The sequence below is a fragment of the Terrapene carolina genome, unplaced genomic scaffold (genome assembly GCF_002925995.2).
Source record: "Terrapene carolina triunguis isolate 2854851 unplaced genomic scaffold, T_m_triunguis-2.0 Scaffold131, whole genome shotgun sequence".
Taxonomy (NCBI): Eukaryota; Metazoa; Chordata; order Testudines; family Emydidae; genus Terrapene; species Terrapene triunguis.
In genome coordinates, this window is record NW_020664482.1 from 37,315,998 (window position 1) to 37,339,509 (window position 23,512).

The 23,512-nt window shown below is 44.5% G+C and overlaps 1 protein-coding gene across 2 annotated transcripts in view; it reads right to left on the reverse strand.

The window, feature by feature from the left end:
- PCDH19 (protocadherin 19) overlaps positions 1–23,512 on the reverse strand; it is a 118,469-nt gene that overhangs the window by 38,650 nt on the left and 56,307 nt on the right. The window contains exons 3-4 of one of the 2 annotated variants that reach the window (XM_024216183.3): positions 12,752–12,810; positions 6,691–6,860 (exon numbers count right to left, since the gene is read on the reverse strand). In XM_024216183.3, coding sequence (XP_024071951.1) covers positions 6,691–6,860; positions 12,752–12,810 — 229 coding nt within the window. Of the gene's footprint in view, positions 1–6,690; positions 6,864–12,751; positions 12,811–23,512 lie in introns of both variants that reach the window. The other variant, XM_024216182.3, reaches the window with a different exon arrangement.

Consider the following 23,512-nt stretch of genomic DNA (forward strand, 5'->3'; position numbering starts at 1 on the left):
GGGGGGGGGGGGGGGGGGAAGAGAGAGAATAAGCCTGGGGAAATAGTTTTACTTTGTGTAATGGCCCATCCACTCCCCGTCTTTATTCAAGCCTAATTTAATGGTGTCCAATTTGCAAATTAATTCCAATTCAGCAGTCTCTCGTTGGAGTCTGTTTTTGAAGGTTTTTTTGTTGTAATATTGCGACTTTTAGGTCTGTAATTGAATGGCCAGGGAGATTGAAGTGTTCTCCAACTGGTTTTTGAACGTTATAATTCTTGACGTCTGATTTGTGTCCATTTGTTCTTTTACGTAGAGACTGTCCGGTTTGGCCATGTACATGGCAGAGCGGCATTGCTGGCACATGATGGCATATATCACATTGGTAGATGTGCAGGTGGCTGATGTGATTAGGTCCTATGATGGTATCCCCTGAATAGATATGTGGGCAGAGTTGGACAGAGTTGGCAACAGGCTTTGTTGCAAAGGCCAAACCATCAATCCAAGGTCATAGAAGTTAGAGCTTGTAGATAATTGAGCCCATTTTCCTGTATGTGCAGGAAATAGACCTCCAGATTGGAACATACTGGTGATTTTTCCATCTGTTAAAGGTCACCTGCAAAGGAAAATTCCTTAGTGATGTATGTGAAAGTTTGTTTGGTTTCTTAGTTAACTTTTTCCCCCCTGTTTTTTTAAATAAAAAACCGTAGAGACTGTCCGGTTTGGCCACCCCAGCCTGCCCTAGGCCAGGACATGTTCCAAAGCCCTTTTGACCAAGAGAACAGACTCCTTGATCATCTAGTATTTGGTTTCTCCATCCATGTTTAGCTAGGCCACTAGAGTCATATTCCCTGCCTGATGAAGAGGAATTGTTTGCGCAGCTGCCAGAAATGGAAATAGTAAGGCAGACTGCTTATAGCTCTAGAACACTTATGTAAAACTTAGCTTCTTGTCTAGATCACCAATCCTGAATTGTTTACTGGTTCAGGAGAGTTCCCACTAAACTGATGACTGGGTTTAAATTAAATCAGAATCAGGCCCCAAGTATCTGGAATATAACCACATGCAAATCACAAGTTATTCCATTGTAGTAGGGAGTCACAGTACTCTAAAACCAGTGTATCCGATTCAGATTTTTGATCTTTCAGTGTTATTACTGGAAACGTAGAGAACTCTCAAAACTGCGCCAAAATTGTGTCTGTAGGCATGTAACAGTGAGCCAGATTCTGCCACCCACACTCATGTTGAGTGGTACCTTCCCAGATGGACCATGTGTCTCATCAGCAGCCAAAAGCCCAATTATTCCCCACCCAGCTGCCAAAGCCTCCAACTTTCCCCTTATGATCTCCTCTGAAGCAGTCGTGTTGTCAATACAAAACTCTGTGGCACACTGAAAACTGATACCAAGGAGAGAACATAGAATAAATGGAAGAGAATATCAAAATCAGTAACACAAGGAGCACTGACTGGTTCTGTTATTCATTTTCATAGTTGATTCAGATCCCCAAACAAAGCCACTGCAAAATTTCCAGCATGCTGCATCAGCAAGTCACAGAATCCAGGGGTCTTGCAACAGAACTTAGGTCCATTTAGCTGCAAAGTAGATGGGGCCTCAGGTATGTGTTACTATACAGTGTGTACCCACCTTTTTATAATTGGAAGCAGCAACACACGCACACAGGTGCCTAGTTTTTGGAAGCTGTGAATGCCAGAGGAGACAGGCGTCAGGAGAAAGTTAGAGTAGCCACAATACTTGCCCAACCATGTTCTGAAACACGCAGATGACGGTGGAAGCAGCCTGCAGCTCCACAAGCCCAGGAATGCTAGCATAATATCAACATAAATACTACTAATGATGTCCTATGCTTGGTCTAGAGTACTCTCGCTTCTAAAAATAGTCACTACAACAATGTTAGTAGGGATTCAGGACCAAAGTCAGACCTGAGGTAAGTAGTGACTCCAATGGAGCTGTACCTCTCTTACAACAGATCCAAATACAGCCCTCCCTCAGCGTGTTAGTTCTCTAAGTATATGTGAAATGCTATCAGCAGAAAAGGATGTAGAGAAGCAGCATCCCAGACACCAGAATGAGCAGTTTTAGAAGGAGCAGGATGTGTAGGGATACTTCAGTCATGTAGTATCCAGATCAAAATTTTGATGCAGGCTGTAACCACGTAAATGCATATGGCTTAGAGCAGTGCTTCTCAAAGTGGTGGTCCGCGGACCGGTGCCAGTCCGCTAGCCATCGGCTGCCGGTCCGCAGCGAGTTTCCTCATAAGAGCGTCAAATAGGATATGGCACCGGTCCCTGGCACATTGGAAAAAAAAATTGCCAGTCCCCCACATCAGATAGCTTGAGAAGCACTGGCTTAGAGCGCATAGCTAGGTCTTCCGCTGCTCTCTCACAGGGTTCAGAGAAGAGGGCTTCCTCCCTCCCATTTAAAAACCCCTGCTCACATGAGAGTGTTCAGTCAAACCCAGCTAGATGGCAATAACGAGCCACAGGTTTTGGGAGGGCAGGACAGACCTCAACCCAGTAAAGCACTTAGGCCTGGTCTACACTAGAAAATTAGGTTGGAATAACTATATCTCTCAGGGATGTGAAAAATCCACACCCCTGAACAGCATAGTTAAGCTGGTCTAGGTCCCCGTGTAAACAGCACAAGGTCAATGGAAGAATTCTACTGCCTTTTGGGGAGGTGGATTATCTACACCAAAGGGAGAATCCCACCCATTAGCGTAAGTAGTGTCTAGACCAAGGGTCGGCAACCTTTCATAAGTGGTGTGCCGAATCTTTATTTATTCGATCTAACTTAAGGTTTCGCATGCTAGTAATATATTTTAACCTTGTAGAAGGTCTCTTTCTATAAGTCTATAATATATAACTAAACTATTGTTGTATGTAAAGTAAATACGGTTTTTAAAACGTTTAAGAAGCTTCATTTAAAATTAAATTAAAATGCAGAGCCCCCCGGACCGTTGGCCAGGACCCATGCAGTGTGAGTGCCCCTAAATCAGCTCGCGTGCCGCCTTTGGCACGCATGCCATAGGTTGCCTGCCCCTGGTCTAGACCAGGGGTCTCAAACATGCGGCCCGCAGGGCTATTTGCTGCGGCCCGCCGAGCCAGGGCCGGCTTTAGCAAGAGCGGGGCCCCAGGAATCGAGCCGCACTCCGGCTGTGTTCGCCGGGCTTGGGTCCGGCCCAGAGTCCCTCGGGGGGCCGGGGCCGCGCCGCGGGGGCCGGGCAGGCCGAAGCCGAAGCCGCGGGGGCCGGGCCGGGGGCCGGACCCGAAGCCCCGGTGCGCTCGGCCGGAACCGGAGCCGGACTAGGCCGCGCCTCCCCGGAGCCCTTCTCGCGCCCCCCGCCACCCCGGGTTACCTGTTGCTGCCTGCCCCTGCTTCTTTTCAGACTTCTCGCGAACCACTGATTCGCGGGAAGCAGGGGCTGGGGAGAAGCAGGGGGCGGAGCGTTCAGGGGAGGGGAGGAGGGGGAAGTGAGCTGGGGGCGGGGTGGAGAGCTGCGGCGCGGGGCCCTCTTGGCGTGGGGCCCAATTCAGCCGAATCGGCTGAATCGGCCTAAAGCCGGCCCTGCGCCGAGCGACCCGCCCCCGCTCCCCCCGGCCTACCTCCAGGCCAGAGGTTGGCAAACTACACTCGCAGGATTGCCCCCCTCGAGCCCCATGCCGGCTGGCATCACGTCCCTGCGGCCAGGGGGGGAGGAGGGAGAAGCAGAGGGTTCCGTCTGTGTGTTGCCCTGGCTTCCAGGCACGCCCCCCCCCCCCCCCCCCCCCCCGTCGGCGGGGCAGGGGGACCCCCGGCCCATGGGAGTTTCGGGGGAGGTACCCGGAGGAGCGGCAAGAAGCGTGCGTAGCCCTGCATCCCCCTCCCCCAGGGGCCGCAGGGACATGGTTCCAGCTGCCTGCCCTGGCCCCGGACCCGGTGTGCACCGCTGCCACCCCGGAGCCCAAAGCCTTCCTGCACCCCACCCCCCAACTCCCTGCCCTGAGCCCCCTGCTGCACCCCACACCCCAACCCCCTGCCCTGAGCCCCCTGCTGCACCCCACACCCCTTTTGCACCCCAACCCCCTGCCCTGAGCCCCCTGCTGCACCCCACACCCCTTCTGCACCCCAATCCCCTGCCCTGAGCCCCTGCCTGAACCCCAACCCCCTGCTGCACCCCAACTCCCTGCCCTGAGCCACCTGCCACATCCCACACCCCTCCTGCATCCCAACTCCCTGCCCTGAGCCCCCTGCTGCACCCCATACTCCAACCCCCTGCCCTGAGCCACCTGCTGCATTCCACACCCCTTCGGCACCCTGAGCCCCCTGCCTGCACCCCAATCCCCTGCTGCACCTCAACTCCCTGCCCTGAGCCCCCGCCACACCCCTCATGCACCCTCTGGGGGCAGGGAAGGGGTGGAGTGGGGGCAGGGCCGCGGGCAGCAAGGGGTGTGTGTGTCAGTGATAACAAGGAGTCTGATGGCACCTTAACTCCTTGGTGTTTTTGTAGATACAGACTAACACGGCTACCCCCTGATACTTGTGTCAGTGATGCGGCCCTCGGGCCAATGAACTAACCCTCATGTGGCCCTCGTGGTCATTTGAGTTTGAGACCCCTGGTCTAGACTGAAGCACTACAGCAGTGCAGCTGTGCATTTTAAGTGTAGACAAGCCCTTAGGCCCTGCTTAGCTCCAACTATGTGAGTAGCCCCACTGAAGTCAATGGGACTATTAACGTGCTTAAAGTTAAGATGTGTTTAAGTGATTTACAGAATCAGGGCACAGTGAATAATCCTGGCATGGCATAAATATGAGGATACTCCCATATGTGACAAATATTAATGAACAAGAGCCGGAAGTTGCAACTAACTGAGTTTCCCTCAAAGAAATAACCACAAGGGAGCTCTGCAAATGCAGTGTGTGTGATAAGCACCCAATTCCCATTAAAGGTCAATGGGAGTCAGGCACCTGACTCCAATATGTGCTTTTGGATCTCTCCCACCTAATTGTCTTCACCAGCAGTTCATACTGGAAGATTTGGTTCCAATATATTGAACCAAATTTATTACTAGTGTATCTTTACTGACCAGGTCTGACTCCAGCCCATTCCTCTCAATTCATTCTCATTGTTATCTCATGCACACTGCAGGCAGTGCACAACCTTGTCAGAAATGTAATCTCTGTCAACTCTGTCAAATCCTATCCGGCACTCCACCAAGATTGTTTTTTGCTTAAAAAAAGTGACAAAAAAAATTAACAGATGTTGTTCAGACCATTCCAACAGGACAGGAATCAATTATGAGCATTTTCACTCCCAGAGCCGTCTCTTACTGCAAGGAGCATCTTAGGAAACCTTTTCCTGATCGAAATGAAAAAGCATTTCTTTGTAATAGAAGAATAATAAATGATACCTATCAGCCTGCATTCTCTGACACAGTGCTAGTCCTTGGAGAATTAAATTGCCACTGTATAGTTATATAAATGTTTAATTTTTTCATCTTTAGCCACAGTATGGTTGTCTGGAAAATACATTATCATTGTAGATGTCACTGCTCTCCAGTTAATGTGGCTGACAGTATAGAATTGGTAGGTGACCTCTATGTACTCCAACTTGCACAGTTTTCCAGGGTTAACTATGGCCATTTAACAGCATCCCTCAGGAATTACCGTAGTGATCATTGTTTCTTTTAGAGGAAATGTTTTATGACACGGATGGTGAGAACTCTCCCCGTTTGACTCTTTTATTACATCAAAACAAAGGCTTTTAATGATGTTTACCATGAATCGAATTCAACAGCTGAAGCCCAGTTCATAATCACAACACTTTGTTTTCACATCCTTAAGTCTTTTAGCAGTGGGGCTTCCAGTTGAGCCTCAGCTACAGCCTCTCTCAAGAGATATCCAAGCATCCCTAAGGCTTCCCTGAGCTTGAGCACCAAACTGCATTCATACATCTTAATTGAAAATGACAGGATGTTTGCAGAGGATGTTTGCATCAGTAAGACATTAAAAGCGACATTCATGCCCAAGTACATATGAAGGAATGGGCTCAGCTGAACTCTTCTGACTATTTTCCTCCAGCTAACACTCATTTGGGTTTAGATCATAGCTTGATTTTCCAACTCTGCATATGGGTATGTGTAATAGGTGAAACTGCAGTTTAATGGGGTGGAGGGGAAGACACAAATACCTCGCCCACTTGACTGAGCTAATCTCCTGTGGAATGTGTGAATAATGTGTATATATGCTCAGCCGACCTTTTCGAAATGTTGTGTGGATGATGTCTGCTCACAATCTCCTGAAATCCTGCTACAGCGTGTCAAAAATAGGGCATGTGATCTTTGATTAAGAAAGTGAGGTCTAGTGCAGCAAGCACCTGACCAGAAACAAGTAACTCCTGCTCTAATTCTAACTCTGCCACTTGAATAGCTTTCACATAAAAACTCAGGGGGGGTCTCAGTTTCCCCATCTGTGAAATGGAGGATAATCCTCATTGTTTACTTACTTGACAGGGGTAGTGAAGATTAATTTATATCTATACAGCACTCGGAAGATGAAAAGCACTATATGCAGTAAGTGCTAAGCATCCTTATTGCACACCCATGCAAGAATATATTCTAGCCATCAGGGTCCAGCTATCTAATGCTACTACAGTCAGAAAGCTCCATAGATCTCCCTCTTAACATACATTATTTTGAGCTGACACAACCTACCTTGTTCAGGCATCTGAGACCCCATGGAAGTAACACTGGTGTTCAGCACATCGTTGACGGCAGTATCACAGTACAGGCCCCGTTGGACATCATGTTCACTGTCAGTCTGGTCACTCTCCTCATGCCCACTATCCTTGAGACTATTCCCCTCTAAGTCCTTGAAAGTTGAACTGCTGGGTTAAAGAAAGAACAATGATTTACTGTCATGTCAAGTCTGATCAGATAAAGTCTCTCTTAGCCAGGATGATGTCATAACCCTGAAGCAAGACTTATACTGGCTGTATTCTCTGGGGGGGGGAGGGGAATCTCTTTCATAGGTAGTCACAATTCAGAACCACAAAAGAGTGTTCCCAGTATGACACACTAACAATTCTATTCATTGATCTTTATGCACGTTCCAGTAGGCAACTAGAACTAGCTGCACGTCTGAAACAGGAACTGCCTACAGGTTTGTGAGAATTACAGAAAGATCTTGCTCATTTATCACACAAGCAAAGTGCTGCTGCTCATTGTGGAATAAGCCAAAGAGACGAAAAGTTGAAGCGGCGCACAGCTGAAGCAGACTGGAGGCAAGATCAGGAACAGAGGATCACCTTATACCTGAGAAGAATAGGAAGAGACAAAGTATAACAGCAGTTCAACCTATTCAACTTGGCATGTCACATACAGCTCTGAACCATTCTAACAGAAAAGAAATGAAGGTCTCCTGTGAATACAGACAAACTATTGCTGAATGTGCCAGGTACAGGCTGGAAGAACTTCCTGGCTGTGCTGCTGAGTACATAAGGTACAAAGAAAATGGCAGTCAGGACAACGACTAATGTATTGCTGAAAAAGGAGCCCTACAGAGGTAGCACTGTCTCGCCATATCCATTCATCCTGCAAAACAGAAAATCCAGCTTACATTGGTTTTCAGAGTTATTCTTTTTATACTCTGCAAAACTATCCTGTGGAACTCAATGCAACAATATATTACTGAGGTCAAAAGCTTAGCAGGATTCTAAAAAGGATTAGATATTTATATAAAAAAGAACATTCAAAATTACATTAGCTAGGATAACCCCTTATAAGCTTCAGGGCATAAACCAACTTCTGTTGCAGCCTGGTATTTGGGAAAAAAAAATCCCTGTGAAAAAGGCTATTCCATATATTGTCCATTATGAGGTTTCTTGCACCTTCTGAAGCAGCTGGCTCAGGCCACTATTAGAGACAAGGTACTGGAACAGGATGGACCCTTGGTTTGATCGGATATGTCAGTTCTTACGGTGGTAACAAGCCCAGTAGCAAAAGAAAAAGCAATGCACAGTACACACTTCTGAGATTACCTTTAACAGGTCATGGCAAGAACTGCATGAGGTGTTGAGTAAGGTGCATTGACCTGAATGTAGAGAATGTACCAGCAGAGCAGCACACCCTGACTACCATCAGCATTAGGACATGAAGATGTTCAGGACATTCTGCCACCTGGGCTTGATGAGGCTGGGGCCAACTCCACTGACACCTGGAAGAGAATGACTATAGAACACAGGCCAGGGAAAGCCTTTTATTGGGCAGAGACCAGGTAACCAAGAGCCAGAAGAAGCAGATGAGTATAATTCCCAGGGTCCATGTGACTTTAAAGGCCTCAGACTTCTTTTGAGGAAACTGGCTTGTTTTATTTCAATTCTTATCACTGTTATTGTTTATTTGTATTGTAGAAGCACCTAAGAGCCCCAGTCACAGCCAGGACCCCATTGTGCGAGGCACTGCACAAACACTGAACAAAAAGACAGTCCCTGCCCCACTGAGCTTATCTTAAGAGGCACCACACTGAAAGCTTCTGGCCGCCCTGCTCAACACCTTTCTCCAGTATTGGGGAGTTTTGCTTGGAGGCCAGTCCTCACAGGACCAGGGCCTGAGCATGGCATGATCTACAGTCTCATATATGGATGCTGGACTTTGCTCTTGACATCTCAGATTAGCAAGAGTTAGAACCTAGCATAAAACTGCAGAGTAAATTCTGGTCGTTGTGGCAGGAGCAGCTTATTAATGCTACCAATGTATACAAAGAGGTGGGTGCGACTCTGAGGGAATCAAAGACAGAGACAGGGAGCTCCTGCAGGAAATCCTATACAGAGCAAGGCTTGGGGGGAAAACATCATCTGCATTTGGTGTTCTGTATAAGTCTGACCTTATACAGTAACTGATGTAACAAAGTTTTACAGGTAAAGATATTACTGGTTTGAGCAGGTTCCCCTGTGGCTTAGATTTTCAAGAGTGACTAGTGATTTTGGGTGCCTCTGTTTTTGACAATTCAAAGGGACCTGATTTTCCAAAGGCATGTGCTCAGCACTTTCTGAAAATCAGACTCTTTAAGGCAGGGGTAGGCAACCTATGGCACACGTGCCGAAGGCGGCACGCAAGCTGATTTTCAGTGGCACTCACACTGCCAGGGTCCTGGCCGGGGGGTTCTGCATTTTAATTTAATTTTAAATGAAGCTTCTTAAACATTTTTAAAACCTTATTTACTTTACATACAACAATAGTTTAATTATATATTATAGACTTATAGAAAGAGACCTTCTAAAAACATTAAACATGAATTACTGGTGCACGAAAGCTTAAATCAGAGTGAATAAATGAAGACTCGGCACACCACTTCTGAAAGGTTGCCGACCCCTGCTTTAAGGTATCTCAAGTCGGGCATCCAGAATCACTAGTCATGGCCATGTACTTATGATGGTGAGCTCTCAACTACCTAAACTAAAGCTGCCCCCACTTGACAGTGCCCATAGACTTGTTATATTGCAAGCTGGAAACAGCATCTGCTTGAAAGCTCCATTTTATTTCACTTTCAGGTCTACTCCTTTAGCGCCCCTTATAAATGGTGCTTCGCTGCCTTCCATGTGCTATGGAGAGAGACAGCAGCAGAGCACTGATTAGAAAAAATGTTGCAAGAGCAAGCCCATATCATAGAGAGCGCCCAACAACAGCTGAGGGCGAAGTTCTTACGGTAGATGCTCAGAGCCCAAAGAACTGAGGGCTGGGAAATTCTCTTCTCTGGCTTGAGGATGGATGCAAAATGGGAAGCAACAAATCCTAGAAACTCTTGGCAGCCATGCAAACTGGTGTACAAGGTAAAGCTTTAAGACGTCAGGCTAAAATCAGACAGTCCATTTTGAAATGTAGCTAGCTCATGGAGAACCTCCAGGGCAGCAAAGAGGACAAGCTGACACCACAGCATTGTAAAATCAATTGGTTACTGCTGAGGAGAAGTTGGTGAAATATACAGGCTGCCCATTCACAAAGAGACAGAGGCACTCTAGAAAAGAAGGTCTGTAAAGGAGAATGCCTGAGAAGGAACAGAAGCAGCAAAATCTAAACGAGCAGGTGGATAACAAGGAAGGGAGGGCTCATTTAAGCCCTCTCCTCCCTAGTGCTTAATTTGTAATGAAAGAGGTGCCAGGGCTCAAGCAATTTTTTACTTTCATAACTGACACGGCAAGCCCAGAGGTGCTGGAGCTATAAACTGCCAAACCTAGAGGTGTCAGGGCTCAGCCCTGGCAAGCCCTGGCACAAATTAAGCACTGCTCCTCCTATTCCAGTGCTGACAGTACTTTGACCAAGATGAGGCGGAGATTGTCCCTCTCCATTTAATTTAAATTGCTTCTTTTTGTAGTACAGGAACGCCTAGAGGTGAACCAAGATGAACCCATTGCGCTTAGGCACTGTACAAACAGAGTAAGTGAAAGTCCCTGCCCCAAATAGCTTACAATCTATCTAGGCAGGCAATTCAAATCTCAGTGTCAGGACTAACTACCCAGGAGCTCTCTTTCACAATGTCTTTCAACATTGCTTTTACCAAAAAAGGACAAACAGGTCATATCCTCAGCAAGTGTAAATAAGCATTGATTTCACTGGACCACTTTCCACCAACTGAGGATCTGGCCTAATCTCTCCAGCTAGCTGGCTTTGACTAAAATCATTTAGTCTTGGGAGCGGCCTGTGCCTCAAAGCACTGAAGAAATAGACATTTTCATTACTTTGCAAAGCCACTTTGTGTCTCCACGGAAACCGAGTGGACCACCTACCATTTCGTGCTCTGCAGAACCACAAAGGGGGGGAACTGTGAAAATACATTTAAATTGATAAACCTTCAAACACTACCTTTTAAATAAAGATGTCCATGTTGAAGCCACTGACTGATTTCAGGCAACATCAGAGAATTTTAAATTAAGAAAGTCCTTTAAATCCAGAATTAATTTTTGAGTGTGTGTGTGAGAGAGAGACAAATAAAAAAAGGTATAAAGAGATTAATTAAACTGACAGATTTTGGGAGATTCACATAGCAAAGGTAGAGCAACTACAACATTTCCACAAAAACAAAGATTTTGCTGAATGAAAATTATTCCAGTGTTTAATGGATGACATTTCAATTCTTAAATGTCTGCCTCACATTTATGACATTCATTAGACTTCAAGTGCAAGACAAGTAAAGGTGGGGGGGGACGGGACATTGCACATAGAGTTGCCATTCAGAATGTGCAAGCAATCTGCATGACAATGCAATTGTCTTTCCTGCAGTGAGACAGGCCATAATGCAACACAGTCACAGACAACATGTTTCCACCACTGCCACTTTTCTAAAGCAAAGGCAGGTTTCTGAGTATCAGCAGTTGCAGGAATCCCAGAACAATACAGGCTTGGAGTAAACCTTGCTGTGGGAGTCAGGAATGCTGCTTGCTTTTATGTTAGGTGTAAAAAAGAAAAGATTAACAGATTTGTTTTTCAGAAGAATGAATCCTGACTGTATTGTGAGGAGTGATATGTTGCAGGCAGCCCATTTCTCTCCAGCAGTCACATTATCATTGTTAAACATCATGAACAATGCAAACAAATATACCTGCCCTTCACTGGCTGAACTGAAGTTGCTCAGACAATGCACTTGTAATTCCCCTTGTTATATTTTTAAGATGTAAATACATGGGATTTTCGCCAGTAAAGTAACTGGATTTTCTCTACTATTGGAAGAAGATTTAAACAGTTCAGGGCCCAGCTGTGCTCTGTTACACCTTTGCTACTCCACTGTCTTCATGAATAAAACTTCACAGATAAAACTGTGCAGAATTTGGTCCAGGAGTTGCCTCCCAGACCCGGAGTCGGGGATGGGAGGGAATCCTGAGTGGGGGAGAGAGGTGATGGATGAATAGTTCTGTTCCTCCACCTCTCCTGGCCTGTCTAGTCCCACTCTGCAAACTGGAGTGCAGTAAACCCTCCCAGAGCAGAGCTCCATGACTTACAGGGGATACAGATCTCCTGCACTGAATTGTGGCTTCCTGATTAGAAGCCATTTTGCTGCGTCAGGGTCTTCTACTGACTGGGAAGTGGAATGGGGGAACTGAAAGTTTTTAAGACCCCCCCCCCAAACTAAATTCATCTCTCGGTTAGTTAAGATACAACCCAGTTGAAGTCAATGCGGTTAAGGTGGTGTAACGGAAATGTTAACTAGGCTCATTTCTTCTCCTATTGATGAAGACCTAGGATATAATTTAGAGCAGAATTTTACCCAGTGGGCCAAATTCACCCAAGGGGTAACTGCTGGGATGAAAATGGGCTGATGATTTAGTACTAATGGGAAAAAATCCCATCAAAATTATATTTTGTTTATTCAAACTAAAACAGTGAACAAATATCAAAACCCAATTACCTGGCCCCAAATAAGTTTCTTTTGCCTCCTTACATGTCAGGGAGCTCTCACCAACCAGATCTATCATTTTATTCCTGTGCTTTCAAATGGAATAAAGTCTATGAATTTTAAAGTTGTCAGGGTAACAGCATTTTGCCTAAGTCATTGCTAGTTCCCAGTGAGGAGGCAAACATAACAAAAAAGATTTCCCTTTATTAAAAACCACAAGCAATGGGATTTAATAGGAAGTAAATACTGTTTTAAAAAAATCAAATGATTATTCCAGAAACATTTTGCATACAAAACATCAAGAGGCATATAATAGGGCAGAAAAGAGTGCTAAACAATCTGGATTTGGCTATGCAAACCGAAACATTTTCAAGCAAACCCACATACCTCTTTATTAAATGGGCTCTGCTGTTCACATAGTTGGAATCAAAAGAGTAGTTTTCAGTCTGAAAGGAGGAAAAGAAAAGAAAGATAGTTATAAATGTGATTCACCTAACTGGAACCTCAGGTTTGCAAGGTTCATTGTATTAAGGACAAAGGCAATTACCTGGTAAATCCTGCACCTAAAGACACACTCTGGGCCCAGGCCTACTTATCCTTACTCAGGTAAAATTCCCATAATGCCCACTGCGCATTTAACCTATATTGGGAGTGTAGAATGGGACATTTTAATTGGGACAATGTCTGCCTTCAGATCTACATGGGCAATCCCCTTTGGACCCAGTCCTTACTCAAAATATGAGCCTGCATGAGGCATTCCCAATTTCTTTAATGGCACCCAGATGCTCCTGGGATGGGTATATTCAAAACTAGAGAGACAGTGTAGTCTAGTGAGCTAGGAACTGGCTACGGAATTGGGAGAGCTGGGTTCTAGTTCTGGCTCTAACACTGACTTGCTATGTGGCCTGGAACAAGCTGGTTAGGCCCAACTTTATGAAAGCGGCCTCTAATTTGGGATACCTCAATTTCTGAGTGGCCCAGTGTAGGATGTCTGATTTTCAGAGATGCTGAGTACCCCAACTACAAGTGAAGTCAATTGGAGCTGCAAGTGGCTCAGCACCGCTGCCTTCAGAGAATCAATCTGAGCCCCCCAAAATAGAAGCACACAAAATTAATGGACGTTTTTGTAAATGTTGACCTTCCCATTTCCATGCCTCATCTGTAAAATGGGGATAATGATACTGACCCACCTCAGAGAGGGAGCTGTTAGGAGTTTATACAGCATCAAAACTATTACTAGGAATGCATGAGGTAAACAGAGTGGGAGTTCCACATGTAGTACAGCTGCATGATAGAACCCTCTGGCCTTACCCTGGCAAAATTCCTATTGACTTCAGTGAGAGCTGTATTCATGTGTGTGAAGGTTGAATTTGTCCCTTAGAGAGCAAGAAATAGATCTGATGCAAAATGAATACCTTAAATGTTCTACATTACTTTTTTTTTTTTTTTTAGACAGCTGAAGTCTCCAAGCCCTGCCAGTCTTTATATAAACATTTGACAGAAAAAGGCTGACTGGTGACCACAGAACAATTTGCAGAGAAGAAACAATGTGACCACACTCTGTTACAAAACTAATTGCTTTTAATTCCCTGATGGATCCAGTTCTGCGTGTGGCAATTTGGCAGAAAGTTCAAAAGGTATTTTTCTTATTAGTGTATAATTAACATGTTAAAATATTTATTGCATAGATATGTAAATACCAGCAAGGTAATCCCCTGCTGGAGAATTTAAAGTGGGCGCTTTATTTTAATTAGGGCTGTCAATTAATCGCAGTTAACTCACACGATTAACTAAAGAAAATTAATCGCGATTAATCGCTGTTATAATTGCACTGTTAAATAATAGAATACCAATTGAAATTTATTAAATATTTTGGATGTTTTTCTACATTTTCATATATATTGTATTCTGTGTTGTAATTGAAATCAAAGTGTATATTATTTTTGCTTACAAACATTTACACTGTAAAAATAAACAAAAGGAATAATATTTTTCAATTCACCTAATACAGTACTTGTACTGTAGTGCAATCTCTTTGTTGTGAAAGTGCAACTTACAAATTTAGATTTTTTTTTTGTTACATGACTGCATTCAAAAATAAAACAATGTAAAATTTTAGAGCCTACAAGTCCACGCAGTCCTACTTCTTGTTCAGCCAATCACTCAGACAAACAAGTTTGTTTACATTTGCAGGAGATAATGCTGCCCTCTTCTTGTTTACAATGTCACCCGAAAGTGAGAACAGGCGTTCGCATGGCACTGTTGTAGCCAGCATCATAGGTGCCAATTTCTCCAGGCGCCAGTGGGTGCTCACGCCCCCCGCCCCTGGCCCCACCCCACCCCCATTCCAACCCCTTCCCCAAAGTCCCCGCCCCAACTCTGCCCCCTCCCTGCCCCATTGGACTCGTTCCCCAAATCCCCGCCCTTGCCCCGCCTCCTCCCCTGAGCGCGCCACGTTCCCACTCCTCCCCCCTCCTTCCCAAGCGCTGGGAGGAGAAGCGGGGAAGGAGCGCTCAGAGGAGGAGGCGGAAGCGGAGGTGAGCTGTGATGGGGGGCGGGGAGCTGCCGGTGGGTGCAGAGCATCCATCAATTTTTCCCCGTGGGTGCTCCAACCCCGGAGCACCCACGAAGTCAGCACCTATGGCCAGCATTACAAGGTATTTACGTGCCAGATTTGGTAAATATTCGTATGCCCCTTCATGCTTCGGCCACCATTCCAGAGGACATGCTTCCATGCTGATGACGCTCATTAAAAAAATAAGAATTAAATTTGTGACTGAACTCCTTAGGGCAGAATTGTATGTCCCCCTTTTCTGTTTTACTCACATTCTGCCATATATTTCCTGTTATAGCAGTCTCGAATGACGACCCAGCACATGTTGTTCATTTTAAGAACACTTTCACTGCAGATTTTACAAAATGCAAAGAAGGTAACAATGTGAGATTTCGAAAGATAGCTACAGCACTCAACCCAAGGTTTAAGAATCTGAAGTGCCTTCCAAAATCTGAGATGAACATGCGTCGGTCCACTCTGCTTTGGATTGTTATCGAGCAGAACCTGTCATCAGCATGGATGCATGTTTTCTGGAATGGTGGTTGAAGCATGAAGGGACATGTGAATCTTTAGCGCATCTAGCATGTAAGTAACTTGCTATGTCGGCTGCAACAGTGCCATGCGAATGCCTGTTCTCACTTCCAGGTGACATTGTAAACAAGAAGAGGGCAGCATTATCTCCTGCAAATGTAAACAAACTTGTTTGTCTGAGTGATTGGCTGAACAAGAAGTAGGACTGAGTGGACTTGCAGGCTCTAAAATTTTACATTGTTTTATTTTTGAATGCAGTTTTTTTTTTTTTACATAATTCTACATTTGTAAGTTCAACTTTCATGATAAAAAGATTGCATGACAGTACTTGTATTAGGTGAATTGAAAAATACTATTTCTTTTGTTTTTTTACAGTGCAAGTTCTCGTAATCCAAAATAAATATAAAGTGAGCATGGTACACTTTGTATTCTGTATTGTAATTGAAATCAATATATTTGAAAATGTAGAAAACATCCAAAAATATTTAAATAAATGTTATTCTATTGTTGTTGAACAATGCGATTAATTGCATGATTAATCACGATTAATTTTTTTAATCACTTGACAGCCCTATTTTAAATCTTTTTGTTAAACACCAGTATGAGGACATATCTGAGTTTTATTACTATTACAGAAGCAAACAATGAGGGGTATGCTTAAAACTGGGATGGGACAGGAGAGGGGGACAAAAATCAATGCTTGTAATTATGCTGTTTGCAAGCAAACCCCTCCCCCCAACAAAGTCTGCACGTAAAACAACATAGTTTAAACATGTATTAAAAATCCCACTGTCCCTTGTTTTCATAGTAACAGGTATTGAATAACCAGAACTTGTTTAGAAAGAAAGAAAGGTTCAGTGTCACAGTCGATTAGGCTGTGGAATAGTCTCCCAAGGGAAGTGATGGAAGCTGCATCGCTTGAGTTGTTCAAAACACAGGCGGGCAAAGCACTACAGAATATACTATAGGGATCAGTGTGGACTAGGGTTACTATATTTTGAGTGTCCAAAAAAGAGGACACTCCACGGGGCCCCGGCCCCGCCCCCAGCCCCGCCCACGCCCCTGCCCCAACTCCACCCCTTCCCCAAAGTCCCCGCCCCAACGCCGCCCGCTCCCCTGCTTCCCGCGAACATTTGATTCGCGGGAAGCCTGAAGCAGGAAGCAGGTAAGCTGGGGGGGGTGGGGGGAGGAGGCGCGGCCCAGTCTGGCCCCCTCCGGCGGCCAGCCCCGGCGTCTCCAGCCTGGCTCGGCTCGGGCCCTGGGGTGCCGGCCCAGCGCGGCCCCGGCCCAGCACTGCCAGCCCCCGGCCCGGCCAGCGCCCCCGGCCTGGCCAGCACAGCCGGCCGCCCAGCACCGGGATTTCCCCCCGGACGGGGATTTGAGTCCCAAAAAGCCGGACATGTCCGGGAAAATCCAGACGTATGGTAACCCTAGTGTGGACTGGCCAGGACAGGGGATGGGCAGCAGGGCCTGATAGTTATTCCTGCTTTATAACTCTATGATTCTGTTAATAATCAAGTATTAGCACATCCTGAAGTCATTATTCAGACATGGGCGATGGGTACATTGAACAGTCTTGAGTCTCTTTGCTCCAGCCATGCATCTCTTTCCCCCTCTTTATCCTTCCTAACTCCACTAAACAGATAGGGTGACCAGATGTCCCGATTTTATAGGGACAGTCCCGATTTTTGGGTCTTTTTCTTATATAATCTCCTATTACCCCCCCACCCCGTCCCGATTTTTCACATTTGCTGTCTGGTCACCCTATAAACAGAACAAAACACCACCACCTTTTAGGAGCACCCGGGACCCAGTAGCACGGACTTTCCCTTTATCTCCCCTCCTCTCACCCCCCACATTCCTATGGTGCCATATGGCCAGGCTCTGACATTGCTCAATGCTCCCTCGCTGCAGTACGCACTACACACATGGCAGCATATCAATGATACAGACAGCACTAGACATTACCAAGAGAGCTCTGTGACACAGTCGGCTTAGGGAGACATGGGCGGACACTAGCAGGCAGACAGCATCCCTGAAAGAGCCACATTTTGCTCTCAATTTGCATCTCCCTACAGGAAATACATGGGCCTCACCCTTTCCTATTTTCCCTGATCCTGGTTAGAGCCTCTAGGCACTACCATAATACACATATTAATAATAAAAATAGCCTGGAATAAAAGGGAAAAACAGCTTGAGTCACAAAGAACCCACCCAGGTCCAAATTTCCTCAAAATTTGGGATGTTCAGTTGTAGCATCAACCCTTCCCCTCCATCCTCTTTGTAAGTGCTACTTTGGAATACAATTTCCTGCTCTTATGGCAATTATGAACACAGTAAAAATAAATGTATGCATCTTTAATGTTGCAATAAATAAAGGAGAGCAGAGCCTGCTGCCAACATAATCGTACTGGCAGGATGCACAAAATCAGGCAGCTGAAGCAGGACTGGATAGGAAACCAAATCATGTGCCAGTGGAGGTTACACTGTTGTACCAAGATAATAAAGCAGAAGCAGCATTGGTTAAATGTGACCTTTTCTGAAATACAACACAATATCTAATTTAACAAACAGGAGCCTCCCTGTGAGAAACATGCTATCCTCTGAAAGCTGGGGGAGTTGGCCTACTGCTCAACACAGCTCAGTTATTACTTTCACATAGTAATTACTACTGTGGAGTCGCGCAGGAGATTTACTGCACAAACTACCAGTCCCTGCAGTTCTTGCATCCTTGTTCTTGCAATATGATTTTGATTGTTAAAGTGCTTAGTGTCTCTGTAGGAAACACACACATGTATTTTTAAAACACACAGAGAAGATTTACATTGCATAAGATTTCTGACACAGTGTTTATCCATCAATCCTGATGCTTCCACCTCTGGAGGAGCGATCTGACCATCCACAGAGATCTCTGTTGTATTGTCTTCCACAAACTTGTTGAGGGCTTGGAGGGCGGGGGAATCAGGAATGTATTTGTTATAAAGAATGGTGCAGTTTGTAAACAAGCTATGACAGGAGCTGAGCGATGGAGGACAGGAGGAATCAGAGGCAGCTCTAAAGCAATCACTGTTCTGAGGGGAGTGCATTAAATCATCTTATGCTGTCAGATGCAGGGCTGGCTCAAGCAAATCTGGAGCTACTCAGCTGGCCTCCTCCCACCTCCTCAACCCAGCTGCAAAGCCCAATCATCAGCATATGACCTTCTACACCCACCTGCCTAAATTCCTTTAATGTGCCAGCTGTGTGTGTGGTTCAGTCCCATTACGAAAGGGAAGAAGGGAAACGGTGGGAGGAATACGGAACATGTCCAAAGCTACTGTGTGTTTGTGTAAGAAGCTAAGGGAATAACAGATAGAGGTTTCCTGCTAAAACAGGAGAAGAGGAGAAACTGTGACGTACCCCAGCCAGTGCCATGATAAACAAGAAGATGTCATGATCCCCACAGAGCTCTGCCAAAACATATCCCACCCAGGCAGATCATGGCATGTAAATGTGTGCAGTAAATACCACACTAACATGTCAACCTATCACTAGTGGGGTTGAGCCTGTATGAGCCAGTGGCCCCCTGTGGCTGCAGGGTCAGCAGCACTGTTTGCATAACACTGTATTGTTCTCCTACGATAGAAAGGAGACGGCTATATTGTATTGAATGCCAATGTGTATTTTTACTGACGCTGCTAGACACACCCAGATCACGTTGGCTCCCAAATGCCCATCCTGTCCAGCTACCCATCAATATCTCCCAAATCCCTTGTGTTATTTGTCAGTACATCATCCCTCTGGTGCCATCACATTTGGACATCACGTTGAGGAGACCACTGCTACAAAACAGTACTTACTGGCTCCCAAGTTCTAGACAACACTAGTAAAATTGCTGGCAGCTGGTCAGTACTAGTGTGAGCACCATTGCTGGAAGCAGTAGAGCTGCTCTGGTGAAAGGGAGATAATTTGAGAAATTCAGTGCAGACAAGGCCTGATAGCAGCAACCCCTTTTGGTGCTCTCAGGAACATTCAAGAAGGTAGCATGCACCAAAGTGGAAAAAGGCTGAGTTAGCAAAATGCTTGAGCAGCTCAGTTATGACCTCCAAAAACTGTTGGTTCAGCAGATTCTGAAGTTCACCCAACCTATACAGCATCCCTGGTTAAGAGCTGCTGCCATATGACCCATATGAAAATGCCACTTTGCGCTTTGACTTCCATCCAAATAGGTGGCAGAATCCAAGTTACATATCAATATGTTACAGAACAGTTACACCTGGACACTGATCTTATCGCCGAATATAAATGCAATTAGACAGGATTATGGTAATTATTAGGGATCTACTTAAATCACAGAGAAATCACACATTTTTTATGGGTTGGTCACAACATAAATAGAAAATTTTGCAGATGTGTTCATACAGTGTATGTGTAACAAGTATTGTACAGTACACAGTTACCTTTGTAAGTCACCCTGGATAAGGGAGCCTGCTAAATTAATTAATTAATAAAATAATACTCAAAAGTTGTACATAAAGCTTAGAAACACACATTTATGCTTACCTAAATAAAACAGTCAATTTTATTTGTTAAAGATAGCATGCAGCAGCAGTTGCAGTTGACATCTTCTGTCCATACACTGAAATTGCACATTCTGCATCCACAGAATTGGTAGGAATTGTAAGGCAGTGTTTTGCCAACTTGTAGAGCTTTGGAAACCAATTAGAAATAGAGCCCAAAACTCAGTTACTTTTACTGGCATTCTTTGACAAAGGTCAGGTAAGCAGCACGTTTCTTGTCATGATTTTTCTCCCATCCAGGAATTGATTGAATTAGCTCAGGGTCAAAACACAGAAAAGGCACCTGATTTGGGTCAAAAATGCAAACAACACTCAAAAACTAGGCAGCTGGTTGTTTAAACGGAGGTTGCAATGACTGTTCGTACCTGTAGTATGGTTTAACTTTTCTGCTATTGACTGGAACACTTCTTGTCTGTGGCTATTTTCAGTTTGGCAGTCTGAAGGTTCTTGAGATGCCATATCTTCGGTCCAGCTGATCAGATCTATCAATTTGTTGTATGCTTTGTGAATCAAAACCTGCCGACTTTCAAACCATGTTAGAAGCTGCATGAAATGGATTGTATTCTCAGCCACCAACTAACTTCACCTGGTCTTCAATGTTGCTATATTTTAACAGATCAGAAATTTAAGTAAAGACTGTATGCCTGGTGTGATTTCAAGCTCCTCACACACAAATTGCTGGTAGTATTTAATAATCTTTGCATAGTAAGAAGCTGCATTAAACCACAAATTCCACCTTGTAATCACTGGTTCAAGTGGAAGCGACACTGCTTGGCTACCACTTTGACTGGCCACGGACTCCTTGAATCATAGTTTACAACTTGGACAATGCTTGAATATTTTTTTAAAAGAAGAAACCAGCACATCCACATCAGGGAAACGTGTGCGCCAGATATCACTGGCCACTGAAAGAATGTGTGCATTACAGGTAATGTGAATTGCATTGGGCATCATTCCTTGTAGTACAGCAGAGAAAGCTTTGCACGCGTATATCACGCTATTAGAGGGAAATGCTGAGACCTTGTTGAAATCTAACCTGTAGTTTACAATAGCCTTTGCTACAGCTTGCGATACAGTTGAAAAAAATTTACCAACTTGACCTGAACAGGCTCTGTTAGGAAAACAGGCATACGATCACCTTTCCAGCTGCCAGGTACAAATAAAAATGTGGAGTATGTACTTATCCTGTGCATCTGTTGCTTTGTCAGCTACAACTGAAATGGAATCGTATTTCGCCAGTGCAGATTTTGTAGACTGAATGTGCTTCGCAATTACTTCTGTTAGATAATGTGAAGTTTGTTTGCACACGGGAAACTGCCAGCATTTGGTACATGCTTTCTAAAGTACTCCCTTAGTATTGGATTATCCATTTTTTCTAAAGGTATGGTGACAGCAGCAAAGGCCTCCACTAGCTCCATTGTAGCGTCTCTTTTTGCTAAACTACTTTCAGTTGTTGTTTTAAACATCGTGGACCCTGTCGCCTGTTTTTTGTTCTGATCTGTAGCCTCTGCACATGCTTTTCGTTTAATGTGTGATTCAGGCTCAAAATGGCGATTGATCGTGTTTTTTTCTGAACAAATCCAGAGTCACATTGCAAGATGTACAAAATAATTTACTACCATCTGCATGTAAGGTTCTTACCAGGTACTGCTTCACATGATCCAAAGCTGAAATTTTTTTGCCTTTATTTATTGTCAGCCATCTTTATATGCAACAACGATCCTTTCACTCAACCTGATGACTGTCCTGCTCAACTTATCATCATAAATGCTGACACACACTCAATCAACAATCTACTATAATGACTGCCGTGCTCACTTTAGTCTACATCATGCAACTTGACACACACTCTTACTATCCACTTTGATGATTGGAATGATATCACATGATTATAGTCAACTGTTTTTGCATTGTGGTAATCACAGAAGTTTTGCAGCATGTTTTATCAATAATACATATTTCTATTTTGAAGGTTAATTTCGTGAACAATCCCATAATTCACAATTTTTGTGAAATCTGCAAAATCGTGAATTAAGTAGGCCCCTAATAATAAGAGATGGAAAAAAGACCTATTAGATAATCAAGTCCATGCTGGAGCCGAACAGTATCCTCCCATAGAAGATGTACCACATATTAAATGGACTGTCTCCTTATCACGATATTGTCCACAGACCTTGGGTGATGAGTTCTCCTTCCGCTGAAGCACAGAGCCAGGATCATCCATTAGGATCAGGTAAGGCCATCCTACATCATCAATCAACAGAATAGGATGCGGAGCAATCATTGCCCCATCCAGTTCTCTCTGTTTCTAGCCAGGAGATCATTTAGGGTTAAATTCTGGTCTTATCGATGTCATTGGGAGTTTTGCCACTGACTTCTGTGGGACCAGAATTTGGCCTTTTGTTAAAAACAAAACAAACACTTTTCTCTGGAGAAAGATCCCTATGATTCAGATTTGGCTGGCTAGTTCCTCCCACACATACGTTCAGAAACACACCTCTCTCTCTGCACTTTCTGCTGTACTTCATTTTACTAACTAAGAAGACACCACAACCCTATGTCTAATAGATTCAGTTTCTATTGGGATTTGGGCTTCATACACTATCTGTTCCCAGGTTTGAACTCTAGCATGCTATAGAAATCAGTGCTATTAATGCAAATTACTTCCAGACTTCAGATACGGCAAGGAGCGATGAGGCTGCCCTGGAGAAACAAAACTTGATTCCATCCATTGGTGGCTTGCAGCCTTCAGCAAGGGCTGGCGGCGGGATCTAAAGTGGTACATACGACGTAGTTTATGAGGCAGCCTGGCAGTTTATGAGACTGCTCCTCAGCTGCCAGATTATCGGTCAAGGTTATCTCAGTGCAGGCTATGGGATCAAAATAGAAAACTAAAAAAGAAATGAGGTTTTTTTCCTAGAGAAGCACTGGGTTATGGTTTGCATTATTTAATCAAAGTTCATTTGACTTAATTCCAGTTCAACCCTCTCTCTGCAAATGATTACACTTTGCAGGGTTCACTCTCCAAAGTGGTGCTGAGAATTCTCATGGATTTCAACAAGCGTGAAGGATGCTCAGCACTTCTCACGATCGGGCCCGTAATCAGTATCCTGAGAATACACCATATATTCAGGTTATCAGGAAGCACTGAATCTCTTCTTCCAGCATTAATCTTCTGGTTTCCAAACTAAAGCACTGGAAGATTTCAGATTGCGCTTCTCTTAAAGGGGATGCCAAAAATCATACTGTCCTATATACTTGGGATTTGATTTTCACATATGGGTATTATAACATCAATTCCATCAACAAGAAAGCTCCAGCACTGCATGCAGCTTACCAATGTTTAATTTTAAAAAGTAGTTTTATCCAACTGTAGAGGGAATGGTTCAATAAAATATGGAAAAACGTAACATCAATTATATGCCTTGCAAAATAGACAAGGGGCAAACAGGTACTTCGTTATTTGGTTACCTTTTATTCAAAGTACATTCATCTGCAAAAAAA